The sequence below is a fragment of the Balaenoptera ricei genome, chromosome 9, assembly GCF_028023285.1.
Source record: "Balaenoptera ricei isolate mBalRic1 chromosome 9, mBalRic1.hap2, whole genome shotgun sequence".
Classification (NCBI taxonomy): Eukaryota; Metazoa; Chordata; class Mammalia; order Artiodactyla; family Balaenopteridae; genus Balaenoptera; species Balaenoptera ricei.
In genome coordinates, this window is record NC_082647.1 from 41,271,106 (window position 1) to 41,289,686 (window position 18,581).

At 43.3% G+C, this 18,581-nt stretch overlaps 1 protein-coding gene across 12 annotated transcripts in view; it reads left to right on the forward strand.

Annotated features, from left to right (window-relative positions):
* Positions 1-18,581, forward strand: part of ELMO1 (engulfment and cell motility 1) — a 783,505-nt gene that overhangs the window by 310,700 nt on the left and 454,224 nt on the right. For 11 of the 12 annotated variants that reach the window (XM_059933596.1, XM_059933593.1, XM_059933602.1 and 8 more), the window contains one exon: positions 18,302-18,451. In XM_059933596.1, the coding sequence (XP_059789579.1) occupies positions 18,374-18,451 (78 nt within the window). In that variant the 5' untranslated portion in view covers positions 18,302-18,373. Of the gene's footprint in view, positions 1-5,304; positions 5,317-18,301; positions 18,452-18,581 lie in introns of those variants that run through there. The other variant, XM_059933605.1, reaches the window with a different exon arrangement.

The following is an 18,581-nucleotide window of genomic DNA, read 5'->3' on the forward strand; positions in this document are numbered from 1 at the left end:
ACGTGGGATCTAGTTCCCTGACCAGGGATCGAACCCAGGCCCCCTGCATTGGGAGTGTGGAGTTTTAACCACAGAGCCTTTAGGGAAGTCCCTGAATTAACTTTTGCCTGGAAATTTGTTTAGTAGATGTTTGAAATGTCTACCTTATTTTTTTAAAAAAATCTCAGTGGAATTTCATAAACTTTCATTTTAAGCTGTGTACCTCCCCAGTGAACTCTCTTGTACCTGAGTAAATTGATTTGCTATTTAGGTTCTTTGCCATAATAAGCTCATTAAATGCTGAGGCCTGCTACCAAAAAGTCATTATTTCAGTTTTGAGTACTTGTTCTGAGGCTGTACTCTGACAGAGCTAGATGTCAATTAAGATTATTCCTTGTTAGTGGAAATAAAATCATGTTACCTGCTTATAAAAGAATCCCTCTGTTCTTTCTCTGGGGGAGAGGGGGATAAACTCACACAAAGTTTATCCATTCATTAAGTGAAAAGGTAAAAAGATAAAGGTTGTGAAAAGATCCCTGTCTAAACTCACCGGAAGTTATGATCGCAGTCAGGGGGTACTTTTCCTGCAGAGCTGTGTCTCAGAGTGCCTTTCAAGTTGCAGGTTCTGTCACAGCATCAAGAGGTATGTCTGTGATGAGCCTGAAAAACTCAGGCTGTATGATTCCTGTCCACGGGGTCAAAGTCAGAGCAAGTTCAGGAAGTCACTGTCAATATTATGTAAGTATGAGATGGGAAGGTGCCGTAGGGATCCATGATGGAAAAAGCGTTTAATGCCTTCTTCCTTGTGAACCATATTGGTTGTAAAAGCCTAGATTTGCTGATTCATAGGGCTAATGGCGGCCGGTTCTCAGTTCGTGCCAGGCCCTGTTCTAAGCACTTTGTGTGTGTTAAAAGTCAGAGGAAGTTGAATATAATGGTTCTGAGCACAGACTTTGGACTGGGTAGATTGCTAACGAGCCAAGTTAGTGGCTGGTTTCCTCAGTGACTCCATTTCTTCATTTTTAGAATGGGGATCATAATAGCATCTGTGTCACAGGGCTGTTGGGTAGACTGAATGAATTAAAATACGTGAACTGTTCAGTAGGGTACCTGGCACACAGTAAGTTATGTAAACATTAGCTATTACCATCATCATCTTATTACTCATCTCAAGAAAGCTGTGAGATAGTTACTGTGGTTTTCTCCATTTTAGAGTTGAGTAAACTGAGGCACAGAGAGCAATTTTCCCAAGGCCTCAGGCTAGGAGGCAGTGAAACTAGGATTAGAATAGAAGCAATCTGAGTCCAATCTGTGGCCATAACTGCTAACCTCTGCTGCCTCTCAATTTAATAAGAAGGAAGTGGCCATGAGTTTTAGAGGTAATCTGCAGTAAAGCAGATTCGGTTTACAAAGAGGAGGAGGGGTGTCTCTTGTACTAGAGGCTTGGACTTTACTACTGGGTCTTCCAGGTGAGTCTGCTCGGTAGTGGTCAACAAATTGGCTGGGATGCATCTTCCTTTTGGAGTATTCCCAGCTCAGTAATGGCATGACCATCTATTCTGTTGTGTAAGTCAGAATCCTGGCTCACCCTTGACTCCAGCTTCTCCCTCTTCCCCTAGATCCACTTTATCATCAATTTCTGTTGATTTTTATCTCTAAAAATAGCTCATAAATCCTTCACCTTCTCCATCTACAAGGCCACCACCCCCGCCCAAGCCATTGCCATCAGTCTTACCAAGCCTTAAAAGTCCATCCTTGCCCCATTCCAGTCTGCTCTCCGATAGGCTGAGGCAAAATGCAAATCTGCTTATCTTGTGCCCTGACTTAAAACATCACCCACTTTTGCATTCAAAACCAGATGTGTCTGACTCTAAAACCGGTCCTCTTTCTTATGCCATCTTGCCTCTATAAAGTTTGGAGCCATTGGCTTTGATTTGCAAAGCTGAAAAAAGTAAGATTCTTAGGTATCAAGTGGAATCTGATTTTCTTTGACCTCATTCATTAAATTCATGCTTCAGGTAATTAGGCCCTAGTATCTGACCCCACTACCAGACCTGTCAGCAGAACTCAAATGTTCCACAAAGATTTAGAATATCTGACCTTTTTTCTAGGCAAGGCAAAGTATATTACAGTAGGAACATAAGATGCATGGGAGTTCTTTCTAATTTTCTTCACAATCTCCTTCACTAATGTAGCTAGGTTTTGTGTGTGTGTGCAGGGTTGTTTTCATTATTATCGGTTTTTTGGTTTGTTTGTTGTATGAGTGAATCCTTATCAAAACAGATATTAGCAGGTTGAGTCTGCAGTTTGCTAGAACTGAGTACAGATAAAAAGAATCTTTAAATTTTTTTTAATTGACATATAGTTGATTTACAATGTTGTGTTAGTTTCCGTTGTACAGCAGAGTGATTCAGTTATACATATGTATACATTCCTTTTTTATATTCTTTTCCATTGTGGTTTATCACAAGATATTGGATATAGTTCTCTGTTCTATACAGTAGGACCTTGTTGTTTATCCATTCTATATATAATAGTTTGCATCTGCTAACTAAAAAGAATCAAATCATCAGCATCTTGTTAATTAACCAACATAAATTTTAAAAGGTACTCAGTTAGCAAACTGCCAGCACTGTGTTGGAATCCTTCTATCTTCCTCTTATCAGTTTTTAATCTCACCGCTTCCCAGGGCATGCAGACAGATTGTAGGGAAGCTCTGCCCAGTGAAAAGTGAAGGGGAAAAACATTTTTTAAAAAATCCATCCAGAATGTGATCTTCTGGATATCAATAACCTCAAGGTGTAATCAGTAATACTGGCTTTCAGAATAGAACTGCAGGCCACCTTTCCCCCAGTTTGTACCCTGGTTTTATTTTATTTTTAAAAATTTATTTATTTTTATTTTTGTCTGCGTTGGGTCTTTGTTGCTGCGTGCGGGCTTTTCTCCAGTCGCTGCGAGCAGGGGCCACTCTTCGTTGCGGTGCACGGGCTTCCCATTGTGGTGGCTTCTCTTGTTGCGGAGTACGGGTTCCAGGCACATGGGCTTTAGCAGTTGTGGCACGCAGCCTCAGTAGTTGCGGCGCACGGGCTTAGTTGCTCCTCGGCATGTGAGATCTTCCCGGACCAGGGCTCAAACCCGTGTCCCCTGCATTGGCAGGCGGATTCTTAACCATTGCGCCACCAGGGAAGCCCCCACGGGTTTTATTTTTAAATAAACATGGTGAGGAGTTATTGGATTCATATATATATGTGTGTGTGTGTGTGTGTGTGTGTGTGTGTGTGGAAGAGCCATCCTTTTGTTCCCCCATCCACAAGGAACACTGGCCCCCTGGATCCACTGTTATCTTGGTGTTTGTGTGAAACACTCTTCAAAGTGTGGCCACCTGTCCTTGCTGCTAGCATGTCCCCTGATAGTATTTTATCTTAAGATAAACTGCAGCAAACTTGTGAGGGAACCCAGATAAAAACCAGAAGGAAGAGACTTCTCTCCTACAATCCAGGGAGTTTTGATAGCACCTCCTAAGGTGAAAGAGATAGCGAAAAACCTGCAGGCTTTTGTTTCTGTTTGTGTTGCTGGGGTGTGTGGGTTTGTGCCTGGTAACCAGAGGGATAAATATCTAAAACCCTGAAAATGGTAGAAATTCATGTTTTCTAACAAAATCTTTCCTAAGAAACGTTTTGAGGTTCTTCTATTTAGAGCCACAAGAGGAGCTGTGTAATCATTGACCACTGTGCCTTTATCCCCACTGAAACCTCAGCTTCTGCACAGCTGCTAGGATATACAGCTGGGGGAGCTGTGCAGTAACTGGGGCAAGCCCCCCTGTTGTGCAGAGAGCACCCCTTTGGTCCTTGTTAGGGGACTATTAACTGCCTTATAACTGAAGACCTCATCCACTTCTCCTTGCGGAGAAAGGGTCTAGAAGAAGTCGAGTCCCGGTCACCTCCCTATACTCAGAGAACCTTCCTGGGAGACCTGGGCCTGTGGTCAGGAGAGAAAATGGGTCTCTTCTGTTTCAGCAGGTTATCTGCTCAGGCGGTTCTCTGTGACTTCCTGCCTTTGCAGTGCAGGTTAATCCTTCCAGAATCTTAACCCTAACCTTCCTCTTTCAATTCCTCTCAAACCGGTCACTTACCTAGAAACTTTTGCTCATCCTTTAAAACCCATAAAAAAAAAAAATTCAAATCTATAAAACCTCCATGGACATTCAGGCTGAGTTATCATTCCCTCTCGACTCTCATAACAGTTTGTCTACCTCTATTATGATGCTTAAGGGAAAAATAATTGCCGTGCAGTGGGACCTGCGTGTGTTTCACTAGAGGAGACAACAGACAGCATCACCCAGTTTATTCATCCAGGTACCGCATGCCTGGTAAATTAATAATCATCATAATGCCGCAGCAGACCCTGTTCTCGTTGCTTTATGTGTTTAGTCTTCACGGCAATCGTATGAGAAAGGTTCTACTGTTGCTTCAGTTTTACAGATGAGGAAGTTGAGGGTGAGCCATGTTATGTAACTCGTCCAGAGTCACAGAGCTGTGGACATGGAGAAGCAGGATTAACCCAGGCAGACATCTGACAACACTCACTCACATGCCTGTGCTCATCTGAAGAATAAAACCTAAAACGCCAGAGGAGGGAGAAAAAGGCAGAGGCTGTTGCCATCCTGTGTGCATGGGGCGTGCGGCATTGCGTCAGGCACTGCCGTTCAGTATGACTAATTCTGTGCTGAGTTGTCAGGTGGAAGCCTGTGGAAGCACAGCCCAGCACCCGCCTTCTGCAGAAGGCCCTCACTGCTAATCTGATGCAATCGAATTTCCTAGGGTGGCCTTTAGGGCTCTGCTGTTGCTGGAGAGGGAAGGAGAGAGGTTTTGCGTATTGTTTTTTGATCAGCAGGTTTGGAAACTTTGAGTGTTTGGCTCACAGGATGGTGGAAATGCTCCAGCATTTCCTGTGGCCTCGAGTCTGGGTTCTGAGATAGGGAACTAAGCCTGAGCTTTGCCTGCCCCACTGGGGAATGTCAGCACACATCATCGAGTGACAGGGATTGCCGGAGGAGGGTAGCTGGGAGAGGTGCTGGGGAGAGGAGGGGAGCAGTCACTGGCATTACAACAGCTGAAAAGGAATTTGAAAAGCAAATATCCAAAAACCAGAACAAGGGAGGAAGTGTGTACATTAGTTTGAAAATAATGAACTTTCCATTTGAGATACCGATTCCCTAAGTGTGAGAGAGAGAGCTCAGAGTTGAAGGGATGAGAATCAGCGGCTCTGATCTCATCTTGTTTTTGACAGAATTTCTCTGGGAGGAAAATGAATCTGCAATCAGCCCTGCTGTCACCTGTGAGCATCTCCATTTCTGTTTCTGTCCAATGGGACAAATGAACGGGTGCTGCTTGAAGAAGCTCCTAAAGGTTTTCTGTGCAAGGAATTCTGGATTTTAAAAATGCATCATTGGTTTGAGTAATCTCTCACATCAAAAAAAAAAAAAATCTCTGAATTTGCTTTTAAGGAAAGAGTGATTCATTCGTTTATTTATTCACTTGTCTGAAAAATATTTATTGAGCAGCTGTTTGCCATGCCATCTGGTCAGGAACAGAGGTACAGAGATGAGTGAGATATATGACCCCTGCACTCAGGGAACTCATAGACTAATAGCATAAGGTGTAGAAAGGTGCTCTGGTTGGTGCATTGTAAGCACCTAAGAAGACAGGTGTTGTGGCAGTTGCTTCTAGCCTTGGAGGCTCCGGGGTCAGGGAGATCTCTCAGAGGAGCGGGCACATGAAATTGGCTTTGAAGTCTAGGTGGGAATTTTTGAAGCCAACACAATGGGAGAGGAAGAGACGTTCTGGGACGCAGAGGGAACCTTATGAACAGAGGCAGAAGCCACAAGAATTTGGCAAGCCCAGGAAATGGCCAGCAATTTGATGAGGAGAGAGATAGCCAATATTTTTTTTTTTTTTAATAAATAAATTTATTTATTTATTTATTTTTGGCTGTGCTGGGTCTTCGTTTCTGTGCGAGGGCTTTCTCCAGTTGTGGCGAGCGGGGACCACTCTTCATCACGGTGCGCGGGCCTTTCACTGTCGCGGCCTCTCTTGTTGCGGGGCACAGGCTCCAGACGCGCAGGCTCAGTAGTTGTGGCTCACGGGCTTAGTTGCTCCGTGGCATGTGGGATCTTCCCAGACCAGGGCTCGAACCCATGTCCCCTGCATTGGCAGGCAGATTCTCAACCACTGTGCCACCAGGGAAGCCCCGATAGCCAACATTTCACTCGGTGCTGTCCCTCTGCATTCAGTAGATCATGGTACATTCGGAGAGTGGTCCTGACCTGGCCAGTCTGGGGCTTGCCTTCTTTAAGCAGTGCTCCTATCAGCCACTGCAAAAGCACTATATCGACGATCTTAAGGGAAAACCTATTTGTCATCATGTCTGACTTACAGTCTTTGCCTGTGTCTGTGGGGGTAGGACGCAGGGATACAGTTGGTGGGGAAGGGTGCACTGGAGTTGTGGCACTCAGAGGCAGGCTGGAGCCAGAAGGGTTTATGTGCCCTGAATCACCTTTCAGAGATTTAAAGCAAGAAGTGAGATGTTCAGATTCTAGCTATCACAATTACAAATCTTCTCTTTCTTTTGTTATGTATCTTCTGACGGTTTGCACAGTAGAAGCTGTGGTTAGTTGAATTCCTGTGTGAATTGGAAAGAGTTACTCAAAGAACTGGGCTGCTTTCCTGGAGACAATCCCGTAGACGCAGGTGATGATAATTCAATACGGGACTAAAGGAGAGAGTTTTCTCTGCCACTTTCCACTATATTTCTGGCCAAGACTATTCAACAATTCATTTTTCCTGAGAGACAAAGGAGGCAAATGGACTCAAAGCATCACTTCTCAAAGTGTGTCCCATGAGAAACAGGTGTCACTGGATGCTCTAGGAAAAACATAAAAGAGTTTTCTGGACAGATAACATTTGGGAAATATTGTATATTGTATATGAAGATTTCAGAGAACACCTACATTACATTAAAGGCCCGATAAGTCCTGTAGTAAATAAATCCTTTTCAAAATACGGTATAGTGATTAAAAACCATGGGCTATGGAATCAGACAGATGTGGATTGAGTTCTGGCTGGGCTCCACAGGTGGCTATGAGACTTTGGGCAACTTACTTAAATGTCTCTGCATCTCAGTTTCCTCGTCTGTAAAATGGTTTAGTAAATGGTACCTATTTCATAAGGTTGTTATGAAAAGTATATAGTTCATGGAGTAGTTATTATTATTAGCTATTATCCATTCTGTGTTTTACAAGAGCTTTGACTTTTTTTTTGCATTAAGTTAATTAATATCTCAAAGAAACAGTGCTGTGTGGGAAATGCTGGACTAAGGCTAATTCCTGAATTGCAGGCATGACTTCTGTTAGCAGTCCAGCAGAGCAAAGGCAGCTCCTAGGTGCTGAGGGCTCCATCAGGAATATGCACGTACAGGTATCAGAGCTCTAGAATTGGGGAGCACAGTATCATTCCCTCTAGGCCACGAGGTTAGATTGTGTAACTTCAGTGTGTTTTGTGTGCCAGTCATCTCTCAGGGAATGGCAGGATTCTAACTCAGGGCAGTAAAAAGTTATGGTAGGGTTGATGTGTTAGTTAGGAGTTTTTCAATTACAGGTGGTGGAAACCTAACTCAAACTCACTTAACATAACAGGGAATTTAAGAGTTCATAAATCTAGGAAGAACATTAGGATAAATCAGAGATTGGAAGGAAACGTGTAGGAGACAGAAACTCAACATAGTTAGGGCTCCTGGCCTCTTTTCTTCCCTCCTGTCTCTCCTCTCTACTTGTCTTTGCTTCTCTTTGCCTCAGTCCTTCCTATAGCAGATGGCCCTTCCCTATCTGGAGGGAATACGGCTGCTGACAGCTTCAGCTTAACAAGCCCTGCAGAAAGAGAGAACTCTCTCCTTCCAGGTCTCATAAATCAGTCCCCAGAAATCGATTTGCTTGGACCATGTCTGTCCCATGGACCAATCACTGTTGCCAGGGAGATGGGTGCCGTCATTGGCCAGGCCTGCCACATGCCTATTCTTGGTTAGTAGCCAGTGGGACAGGGCCTGCTACCTGAAGAAAAGAGATGGAAAAGCTCACTAGACCACTAGACGGCCAAAAACTGAAGCTACAAGAGCTTGCTAGAGCTGTGTGTGAAGGAAATAACGCTGGAGTAAAATGTTCCAAAATTGTTCTCAAGTGGTATCAAGGTATTCATGTTTTTATGTCAAATTCCCTTTCCTGTTGGTTTTCTTCAATGGATCCTTGCTCTATATCTCAGCTCCCTTTTTTGCAGTTAAAATATTATATGTATGACTATTAATATCCACTTTGTAAAGTTGGTCTCTATAAAAAGTTTTTTTAAAAAGCAAGATTAGAATCAGTCACCTGAGTGACCTGGTTCTCAACCATGGGTGATTTTGTCCCCCAGGGGACATTGGGCAATGTCTGGAGACATTTTGATTGTCACGACTGGGAGGTACTACTGGCCTCTGATGGACAGAGTCCAGGGATGCTGCTAAACGTCCTGCAGTCTCCAGGATGGATCTGGGCCAAAGTGTCATTAGCGCAGTGCTTAAGAAATGCTGCTTTAGCGGTTTCATCAGAACCGAAATTATAACAGCCAAATTGATTACTCTAAATTTTATGGATTAAAAATAAATTAATTTTTTATTTTCAAAGGGCTTTTGCTTTTACTTTTTTTTCTTGATGGTAACGATATATGAAAATATAATTTTGCCTGCTGTGTCACCAATCAATAAGTGTTTGTTTCTTTCCTACCGATATGATATTCAACAAAGGTATTTTTGTATTTTAATTTGCGTTTCTCTTATTACTATTAAGCATGAAGTTTTTAGGTATTTATTGATCATATATTTCCTCTTGTGTGAATTGCTGTTTTTTTTCCCTTTAGGTTGTACAAGTATTTTTTTCTTATAAATTTATATTATTAATGATATTTATGCCAGGTTGGGTCATAGTTGTTGCAAATATTTTCTCAGATTCTTTTTTTTTTTTTTTTTTAATTTATTTATTTATTTATTTATTTTTAGCTGTGTTGGGTCTTCGTTTCTGTGCGAGGGCTTTCTCCAGTTGCGGCAAGCGGGTGCCACTCTTCATCGCGGTGCGCGGGCCTCTCACTATCGCGGCCTCTCTTGTTGCGGAGCACGGGCTCCAGACGCGCAGGCTCAGTAGTTGTGGCTCACGGGCCTAGTCGCTCCGTGGCATGTGGGATCTTCCCAGACCAGGGCTCGAACCCGTGTCCCCTGACATTGGCAGGCAGATTCTCAACCACTGCGCCACCAGGGAAGCCCTCAGATTCTTATTTGTCTTTAAATTTTTTTTTTTTTAATAAATTTTATTTTTATTTATTTATTTATTTTTGGCTGTGTTGGGTCTTTGTTTCTGTGCGAGGGCTTTCTCTAGTTGTGGCGAGCGGGGGCCACTCTTCATTGCGGTGCACGGGCCTTTCACTGTCGCGGCCTCTCGTTGCGGAGCACAGGCTCCAGACGCGCAGGCTCAGTAGTTGTGGCTCACGGGCCTAGTTGCTCCGCGGCATGTGGGATCTTTCCAGACCAGGGCTCGAACCCGTGTCCCCTGCATTGGCAGGCAGATTCTCAACCACTGCGCCACCGGGGAAGCCCTTGTCTTTACATTTTTATGGTGCTTTTTGGAATGCAGAAGATTTTAAGCATCTTTGTGTTAAACTATCAGCCTCTTATATTTTCTGGTTTTGGTGTTGTGAGTTTGCTAGGGCTGTCATGACAAAGTACTGCAGACCGAGTGGCTTAAACAACACAGATTTATTGCCTCACAGTTCTGGGGGCAGGAAGTCTGAGATCAAGGTGTTGGCAGGGTTGGCAAAGTGAGGCCTCCCTTCTTGGCTTGTAGATGGCTCTCTTCTCCCTGTGTCCTCAAATGGTCATCCCTTTGTACCTGGGTCCAAATTTCTTCTCCTTATACGGACACCAGTCAGATGAAATTAGGGCTGCCCTAATGACCTCATCTTAATTTAATTACCTCTTTAAAGGCCCAGTCTCCAAATACAGTCACATTCTTAGGTACTAGGAGTTGAGACTTCAACATGTGAATTTGGAGGGGGAAGTACAGTAGCCCACAATAGGTATCATGATAGAGAGGCCTCCATCATCTTGAGAATATGTAAATATTTGGAGGAAGTTATTCAAACTGCTGAGATTTAGCATCTTCATTCATTTACTTCAGATAGTGCCAACTGTCGCTCGGGGCTGGGGTGAAGAATAAGTGAGAAAGTGTGTATTTCAAGTGCCCAATTCAGTGCCTGCTCTCAGCTCGTGCCTGCCCCTTTCTGCCAACTATCCCATAGCCTCCATGATGAGAATTCAAGATGCTGTGGAAACACTGTTCTCTGCAAGTTTGCAACATATCGTAAGCCAAGAGTATCTAATTTCACATTTCCCCACCTGGCAAGTAAATGGGCCGAGTTAATAGTGAGATTACCACATGAGGCTTTTGTGCACAGCATATCCATAAAATGAAATATTGGGTTTCTGCATTTGATTCAATTCTCTCTTTACTTTTGTCTGAATGCTTGTGTCTTGCACAGTGTTGCCCCATTTCTGAAGCCGTAAAGTTTCTTCCTTGGCCCTCCACTCTTCTCACAATGGCCATCAGTTCCCTAACACAGGTGGAGAATCTGAGATGGCAGCCCCACCATTTATCGCTCCGTACGGACCCTCCAGTGCAGGGGGCACACGCCCACTACCTTTGGCAGTCATTGCTTACCTATGTGACTGGTAAAGAGGAATGTCTGTCCCTCCCTGATATACGTTTGGGAAGGGAAACAAAGGCAGAGTTCAGCAAGTCTGAATGATCACAACATCCCAAATAATGCCCAGCTGACAGCTCCTATTTCCTGTATTCTTCTACCTAGACAGTTAGGGTGTTGAGATACTATAAGTCTATTTGGAATAAAAAGAATGTTGTACAAAGAAGAGGGGAACAAAACTTTTATCCAGATCTGTTTCCAGTGAGCCTTCCTGAGGCACAGTGTATGGTGCAAGGCAGTGTCCTCAAAAGAGAAAACTAGAGAGCTCAAGGCAGACAGGGTAGTCAAAGGAGATTGGAAGATGCCACCTCAAAATATTCCACTTTGCATTAAGGATTATTTTTGAGCTGAAAGCAATTAAGAAACAGTATATTCAGAAGGAGCTCTCTGCCCTTCTTCTTTCTACTTAAAAGCGGGGCATAAATTTCCATTTGTAAAAATGGCCTTCTCTCCCAAACTAGAAAGAGAGCTATTCCAGAGACAATTCTTGTCACCTGAGAGGACTTGAGATTGCATAACAAACCTTACTAAGCAACCCTTTCTTACCATATATTTCCAAGTTACCTTTCCACAACATACATTTCCACCCCACCCCCACTCAAGAAACCCTAACCCCTTGTCCTTTGTCTAGCCTTTTCTCCACACTTTATCACTCCTTGTTAAGATGGTTTGTGAGCTCCAACTTTTAACCATCTCTTTGAGTTACTCATCTCTGAGTTCTCCTGCATGTATAGGCATTGCATGAATAAGTAAACTTTTTTTTCTCCTGTTAACCTTTGTTTTGTTAGTTTAATTTGCATGCCCCAGCTACTGAACCTAAGAGGATTGAAGAAAGGTTGTTTTTTGTTTGATTTCTTTTTTTCCCCCCTCCTCTACATAGTACAGAGAGAAAGGCTGCTTTCAGTGCCACTTTCAGAGGTCCTTTTCCTTTGTATGTAACTCTAATGCCAAGGGAAAACATTGTCTATTTCTTTTTCTATCAAGGACCACTTAACATTTAAAATATGGGACTAGTTCTCCCTCCCCACTATTCATTCCCATAATCATTGTAAACCTATTATCTGTCATAAGTGGATAATGATGGCCAGTGGGGCAGAGGACAGCTTGCCTATGGAGAAAAGGGACAGAGGAGTTGAAGCAAATCGTTTCTCCAGCTGTTTGGTGTTTCTTTCCCATTGATCTGCCTTTTGGCCTCTACTGATCCATCTGTCAGGCTCTTTCAGTTTGTGGCGGCACACAGTTCACCAGGGCAATCGTGCTAGTTTTCCCACTACACAGGTCCTATAGAACATCCTTATAGGCTTAACTTTTTATTCTCTTAATAGGGTTTGCTGGTGTAACAGAAAGACTAGAAATAAGATAAAAGGGTTTAAAGCCATTCAGAGACCCAAAGCTAAAACTATATGGAAAATTCAGCAGAAAAAAATGGGTGAGGTATTTGGGAATTTTATGAACTCCAAGACCTAATCAAGCTGCCTGGAAAAACAGGGAGAGATGTAACAGATCTTTAAGAGATTTTAGTGAGATGAGTTTCCAACACAGACACGTAGCACTTTGGGCTTAGAACAATGTGTAGTGACAGACAGATTTCTAGATGGGAATCAAGAGTGGTTTATTTCCATTGTCTTGGAGACATGACCCAAAGATAAGAAGGAGACATTCAGCAGAATGATAAAGACAATTTCAACTTGCTCCGGGGTTATAGAGTCACATCTGACATGCAGATTTTGGTAACTAACTCCCAAGTGAGAAGTGACTCCTTTTTTTCATTTAATTCACTCAACTATAAACAATCCCTTTGGCATGCCTATTAAGGTTGTAGAATCTTGGTACTGGAATAAAGTCAATCAATCAGCAGTCAAGCAGGAACACTGTAGAATTCTCCACTCATTCCCTAGGTAGGGAGAACCACAAGACAGAGTGGTTGGAAGGTCTAGCCTACACTTCCCTTTAGTGGTTCTTAAATTTTAGTTTGCATAAGAATTATTATATCAAGGAGTTTATTACACAAGTTCATGCAGCTTGTATTTACTGGGCAATTTTGACTAGACTTGGTTTTATCGCCAGTAGCTCTGATGAGATGTCAGTCGTGGAAAGTATGCATTCAGCCGACACCATGAATGAGATGCTTGTGTGCCCTGGTGATGTAACGGTGTTCAGGATGTGTACCCTGCCATAAGTGTGCTCCAGGTGTGCTAGGGGGAGGCTGACCAGAAGAGTCAAGTGCCATGAGTGCTGTGCCTGGGGAAGCAAAGACTCTAGGAGATCGCATTTGTTGACTGAAATTTAGAAATGTATTTCCATCTCAGTTATGCCTGACCAAGCACTGGGCCTGCGTGTTGATGTTTCTTGGAGAGTCTGATGAGACTATTTGTCTTGTGTGAAGTTCAGCCGTGGGTTTCCCTGATCATTAGTAATCTGCCCAGAGAACTTGGTAGCTCACAACTTAACTGGAGGATGATTTTGCCCCGCAGAGGACTTTTGGCAGTGTCTGGAGACATTTCTGACTGTCACAGCTAAAGAGGAGTATTGACCTCTAGTAGGTAGAGGCCAGGGATGCTGCGAACCATCTTACAATGTACAGGACAGCCCCACAGCAAAGGACTATGGCCCCAAACGCTAACAGTGCCAAGGGTGAGAAAACCTGAGCTAGAAACTTTCCCTTCTGAATGACATCAGTAGCAACAGTGACTATATATAGAAGCCTCAGAGCTAACTGTTCCCTCTTGGAAATATAAATTCAAGAGGATAAAATGTGGACTTCTGAGGATAACGATGTGGACCAGATTATTCATTCTGCAATTGTGCACCTGACTCTACCCATGGGAGCCTGGCTTCACTCTGTCTGTGCCATTTGTTAACGTGGGGAAAACTGATGAGGTCTAATTTGGCTGGTTAAGTGAGTTCCCAAGGGATGCACCCTCGCCTGTGTGCTCTCAATGACTGCTTTGTACACTGCTCTTATGTTGTTCTCCACAGAGACACAAGGAGAACTGCATTATTCTATTCTCACCTGTTCAACAGGTTTTGTCTGAAGAGTCTTTGAGAAATAAATATCAGTTAAAAAGGAAAAAAGCACACTTGGCCTTTGATTCCTGGAAGGCCAGATGACCTCTTTCAGTGTAATTCTAGACTATTTTGTGTAGAGTTGGGACGAAGATGTCAAAATGCATTTTTATTTCTATTATCTACTCTCTTAACCACCAAGATTATGTGTTCTTTGTTTTGAATAGTGTTACCTGATATTTACACCGAGTCTGTTTTCACATTAGAACCTGTTTTCTTAACTCTTACTCTAGGAAGTGTAATTGAATCTAGATCTTGAATTGAAGTGACTTGGTACAGATAAAATACACTGTCCTTGGAATTCTCAAGTGAATTAAAAGAGTGTAGAGACTATGAAGAAGTCTGTCCCAGTGCAGATTGTCTGCTTGTATTTGTACCTATGAGATCCATAATTTATGTAGCAAGTCCCTGTTGCTGAATATTAAATTGTTTTCAAGTTTTGGGAATTACAACCCAAACAGCAGTTGGCATTGTTATGGTTAAGTTAATAATTATTTCTTGAGGAAACATCCTAGAAAAGTAAAATCACTCAAAGGGAACACAAAATTTTAAGGCTTTTGGTACAGTCTGCCAAAAGTACCTCTGGAAAGTTGTACCAATTTATACTCTGAATAGATGTGCATGGACATGAACTTTCTTCTGTAGAAGTCACGACCAAGAGTTAGGGTAGGAGTGTCTAGTGGGGTCAAGAGTACAGTCAATGAACCTACCAATTTATGACCCAACAGCTGCTGGAACTCATTCTCTTATTATTCTAGCTCTTACTTACTTGGCTTTGGCCACTCACCTGTTTCCGGAACATACAAGGCATGCTCCTGCCTCAGGGCCTTTGCACTTGCTGTTTGAGAAATAGAATATTGCCTACCATATTGGTAAACAAAGAATCTAGCCACCACATTACAGCCACCCTGACTGTGAGCCCTGAGGGCACTCAGGAAGGAAACAAAGAACACTTGCCATCTAGCAGTCATCAGACTGCAGCCAACCCCCGATGGTGCAGCTTGAGGAAACTCTGGATGAGGAAACACTACTGGCCCCGGATAGCTGAGGTGCATATCAAAGGAATGATTTCATTGAGCCCAGACTCTTGCATCTTCCCATACATAGAAAAGCATTAAATTCTTTAACTTGAGATATCTGGTTTTCTTTTATTAACAGTAGTCTTTGTTCTGACTTCCTGGTGTTGTTGCAAAAACTCCTATATATCCTGGCTCCCCCCTTCCTCTTCAGAGCAGTTTGTTCAGGGTTATTTAAGATGCTGCCTCAGGGCTTGAAGTCCTAAGAATGTCCAATGAATAAAACATAACTCTCAACTTTTAGGTTGTGCATTTTTTTTTTCAGTCGACGTGTTCCCTTGGCCTGTGACATGATTCCTCCAGGTGTCCACATGGCTCACCTCCTCACTTCTCATAGGTCTTTACTCAGATACTGTGTCTCACTGAAGCTTTCCCTGGTTTCCCTATTTAAGACTGCAGTCCTGCCCCTCCCACACAGATACACTCACATGCTTCAGATTCTCCTTCCCTGATTCATTTCTGTCCATGTCCCTTGATGCCACCTAACGTGTAGATTTGCTGCTGTATCCCCAGCACTGAGAACAGGGCTGGTACAGAGTAGGGCTCAGTAATTATTTGTTGAACGAGCTATTGAACCACTGCTTTGAAGATCTGCTCCTGCTGGTTGGCACTCATTATCTTCACACCAGGCTGTCTTCATCATCCTTGGCCAAAGGGACAGCAGTTCTGTTTTGGGTCATTTCCTCTACTTGTCAGCTCTGGTGAAGTTAGTTATTCATATCACTGCTGGTGTTGTTATTATTAACTGCCATTAGGCTGCCATTATTAACTGTGCTATCTCTATCATCTTAGTCACGTCCAATGGCCACTGAGATCAGGGATAGTAACTGACAAGGCCTACTCTGGTTTGATAAAGAACCAAAGACACATGTTTGATTAGCGTCTTCATACAGAGATCAATTTCTGGAAAAATACTTAAGAACCCAGTAGAAAAAAGGCAAAGTATTTGGACAGTTCACAGAAAAGTAGACATGGGACTTTGCATCTTTATATTCAACCTCTCTCACAATAAGAGAAATAGACATTGAAAGTACATTGAGGACTTCCCTGGTGGTGCAGTGGTTAAGAATCTGCCTGCCAATGCAGGGGACACGGGTTCGAGCCCTGGTCTGGGAAGATCCCACATGCCACGGAGCAACTAAGCCCGTGCGCCACAACTACTGAGCCTGCGCTCTAGAGCCCTCAAGCCACAACTACTGAGCCCGTGTGCCACAACTACTGAAGCCCGCGCGCCTAGAGCCCATGCTCCGCAACAAGAGAAGCCACCGCAATGAGAAACCCGCGCACCGTAACGAAGAGTAGCCCCGGCTCGCTGCAACTAGAGAAAGCCTGCACACAGCAATGAAGACCCAATGCAGGCAAAAATAAATAAATTAATTAAATAAAATAAAAAGAAAGTACATTGAGATACATTTTTTTTCAATGCATCAGGTGTGCAAAAGTTCAATCTGTTGGTGAGTCTGTGTGTAAAGAGGCAAGCCTCATCCATTGCTAAAGGGAGTATAGATTGGTACAGCTCTCACTATGGAGATATATTTGGAGACGGCTATCAAAATCTAAAACTGCCTATGCTCTTTGACCCAACAAGTTTACTTCTGTGAATCTACTGTAAAAATATACTCGCACATGAGCAAACTGATGTATGCATAAGATTTTTCACCAGAGGCTTGTTTATAACAGCCAAAGGTGAGAGTTCACCCAGTGGCCCACGGCAGGGGACTGATTCTTCAGATTAGATACTGGGAAGTTGCTGCATAGCACAGGGAGATCAGCTTGATGCTTTGTGATGACCTAGAGGGGTGGGATAGGGAGGGTGAGAGGGAGGCTCAAGAGGGAGGGGATATGGGGGATATACATATACATATAGCTGATTCACTTTGTTGTAGAGCAGAAACTAACATAACATTGTAAAGCAATTATACTCCAGTAAAGATGTAAAAAAAAAAAATAAAAGGCTGATAAACATAAAAAAAGAAATAAAATATTAAAAAAAGAAAGATACTTCCATACAAAGAACAACTATGCAGCTGTAGAAGGAACCAGGACACAAGATTTGTATTAATATAGAAGGATTTAGAAGACACATGAAATGAAATAAAACCAGGGTATAGAATGCTGCCTTTTATATAAAGAAAGTGGGAAATATAATATGCTTTTGCATTTGACTTACATACATGAAGAAGTTCTGGAGCGATACATAAGAAACTAGTAACAGTGGCTAGCTGGAGGGGTGGGGATAGAAGTGGATATTGGGTGGGTGTATCATTTCGGGAGGAGGGAGATTCTACACTGTCTTTACATGCACACACACACATGCACACACGTTCAAGTTTTGAATCACATGAGTGTTTTACCTGTTCAAAAATGTTGTTTTTATTTATTTATTTATTTATGTTTTAATTTATTTATTTTATTTATTTACTTTTGGCTGCGTTGGGTCTTTGTTGCTGCACGCAGGCTTTCTCTAGTTGCAGTGAGTTCGGGCTCTGGAGCGCACAGGCTCAGTAGTTGTGGAGCACGGGCTTAGTTACTCCGCGGCATGTGGGATCTTCCCGGACCAGGGCTCGAACCAGTGTCCCCTGTATTGGCAGGCGGGGTCTTAACCACTGAGCCACCAGGGAAGCCCCCCAAAAGATTAAGTTAAAAAAGTTATCCTAAAAGAAACGAGTGAGTCTGGGAGAGAGAGGCAGCAGAGGATAATCTTACTTCCTTTGTGTAAGCAACACTATTCATTCCAGTGAGAATTCAAGGTCTGTTCTGAATGCTGTACTAGCCGCTGCAATTAATTTTCTTCGCATCTTGTGAACTGGCCTTGGGGAGGGAGTGTGTGTGCATGTGTGTGAACCCTGGGGCATTGCGCCTTCCTTATGATATCCTGGTTGCTATAGTGCGGAGGAGCTCTATTTGTGACACACAGAAAACACTTTAAAGATATGCTGCTTCCTGGCCATGACTTCCTGGGCAATCTGTCCTTCCGGAGGCTTTTGAGCACGAGGAGTTTGCATGCACTTCTGGGCAGAGTGAGCCAGGCTCATTCAGACCCTGGGCACCATTCAGAGTAGAAGCAGGTAGTAAGGGATGCCTTGCTTCCCACTGAGGACTTGGGAGGCTGTTGCCTCTCCCGGGCCTTGTCTCCAACTCCAGGGCATTGACACCTTCCCCTCCTTTGCCTTCTCTCCTCTGGAGCCACCCGTGAATGGTGCAGTTGGCACCCTGTGTCTTCTGCACCCAGAGCCGTTTCTTGTACCAAAACCACCAGTGAAAACAGGAAGTGATGAAACAAAATTCGCCCCGCATCTGCACTGAGTGACTTCTCTTTCTCTTTTTGTCATTCCTCATTAGGTATAGACACGTGCGGCCATCTACACTGCAAGATCTCACTTCCACCGGCTTTGGATATTCCGGGGATTTGCAATGCCGCCACCTGTGGACATCGTCAAGGTGGCCATAGAATGGCCTGGCGCCTACCCCAAGCTCATGGAAATCGACCAGGTTAGTAATACTGGCAGTCGTTTAGGGGTTATTTTAGTTTCCCTTCTATTCTGAATTTACACAGACTTCAGATAGCTCTTTTTTCTCCTGTTCTCTCTCTGGCTGTGTTGAAAAATTGGTGCGATAATAG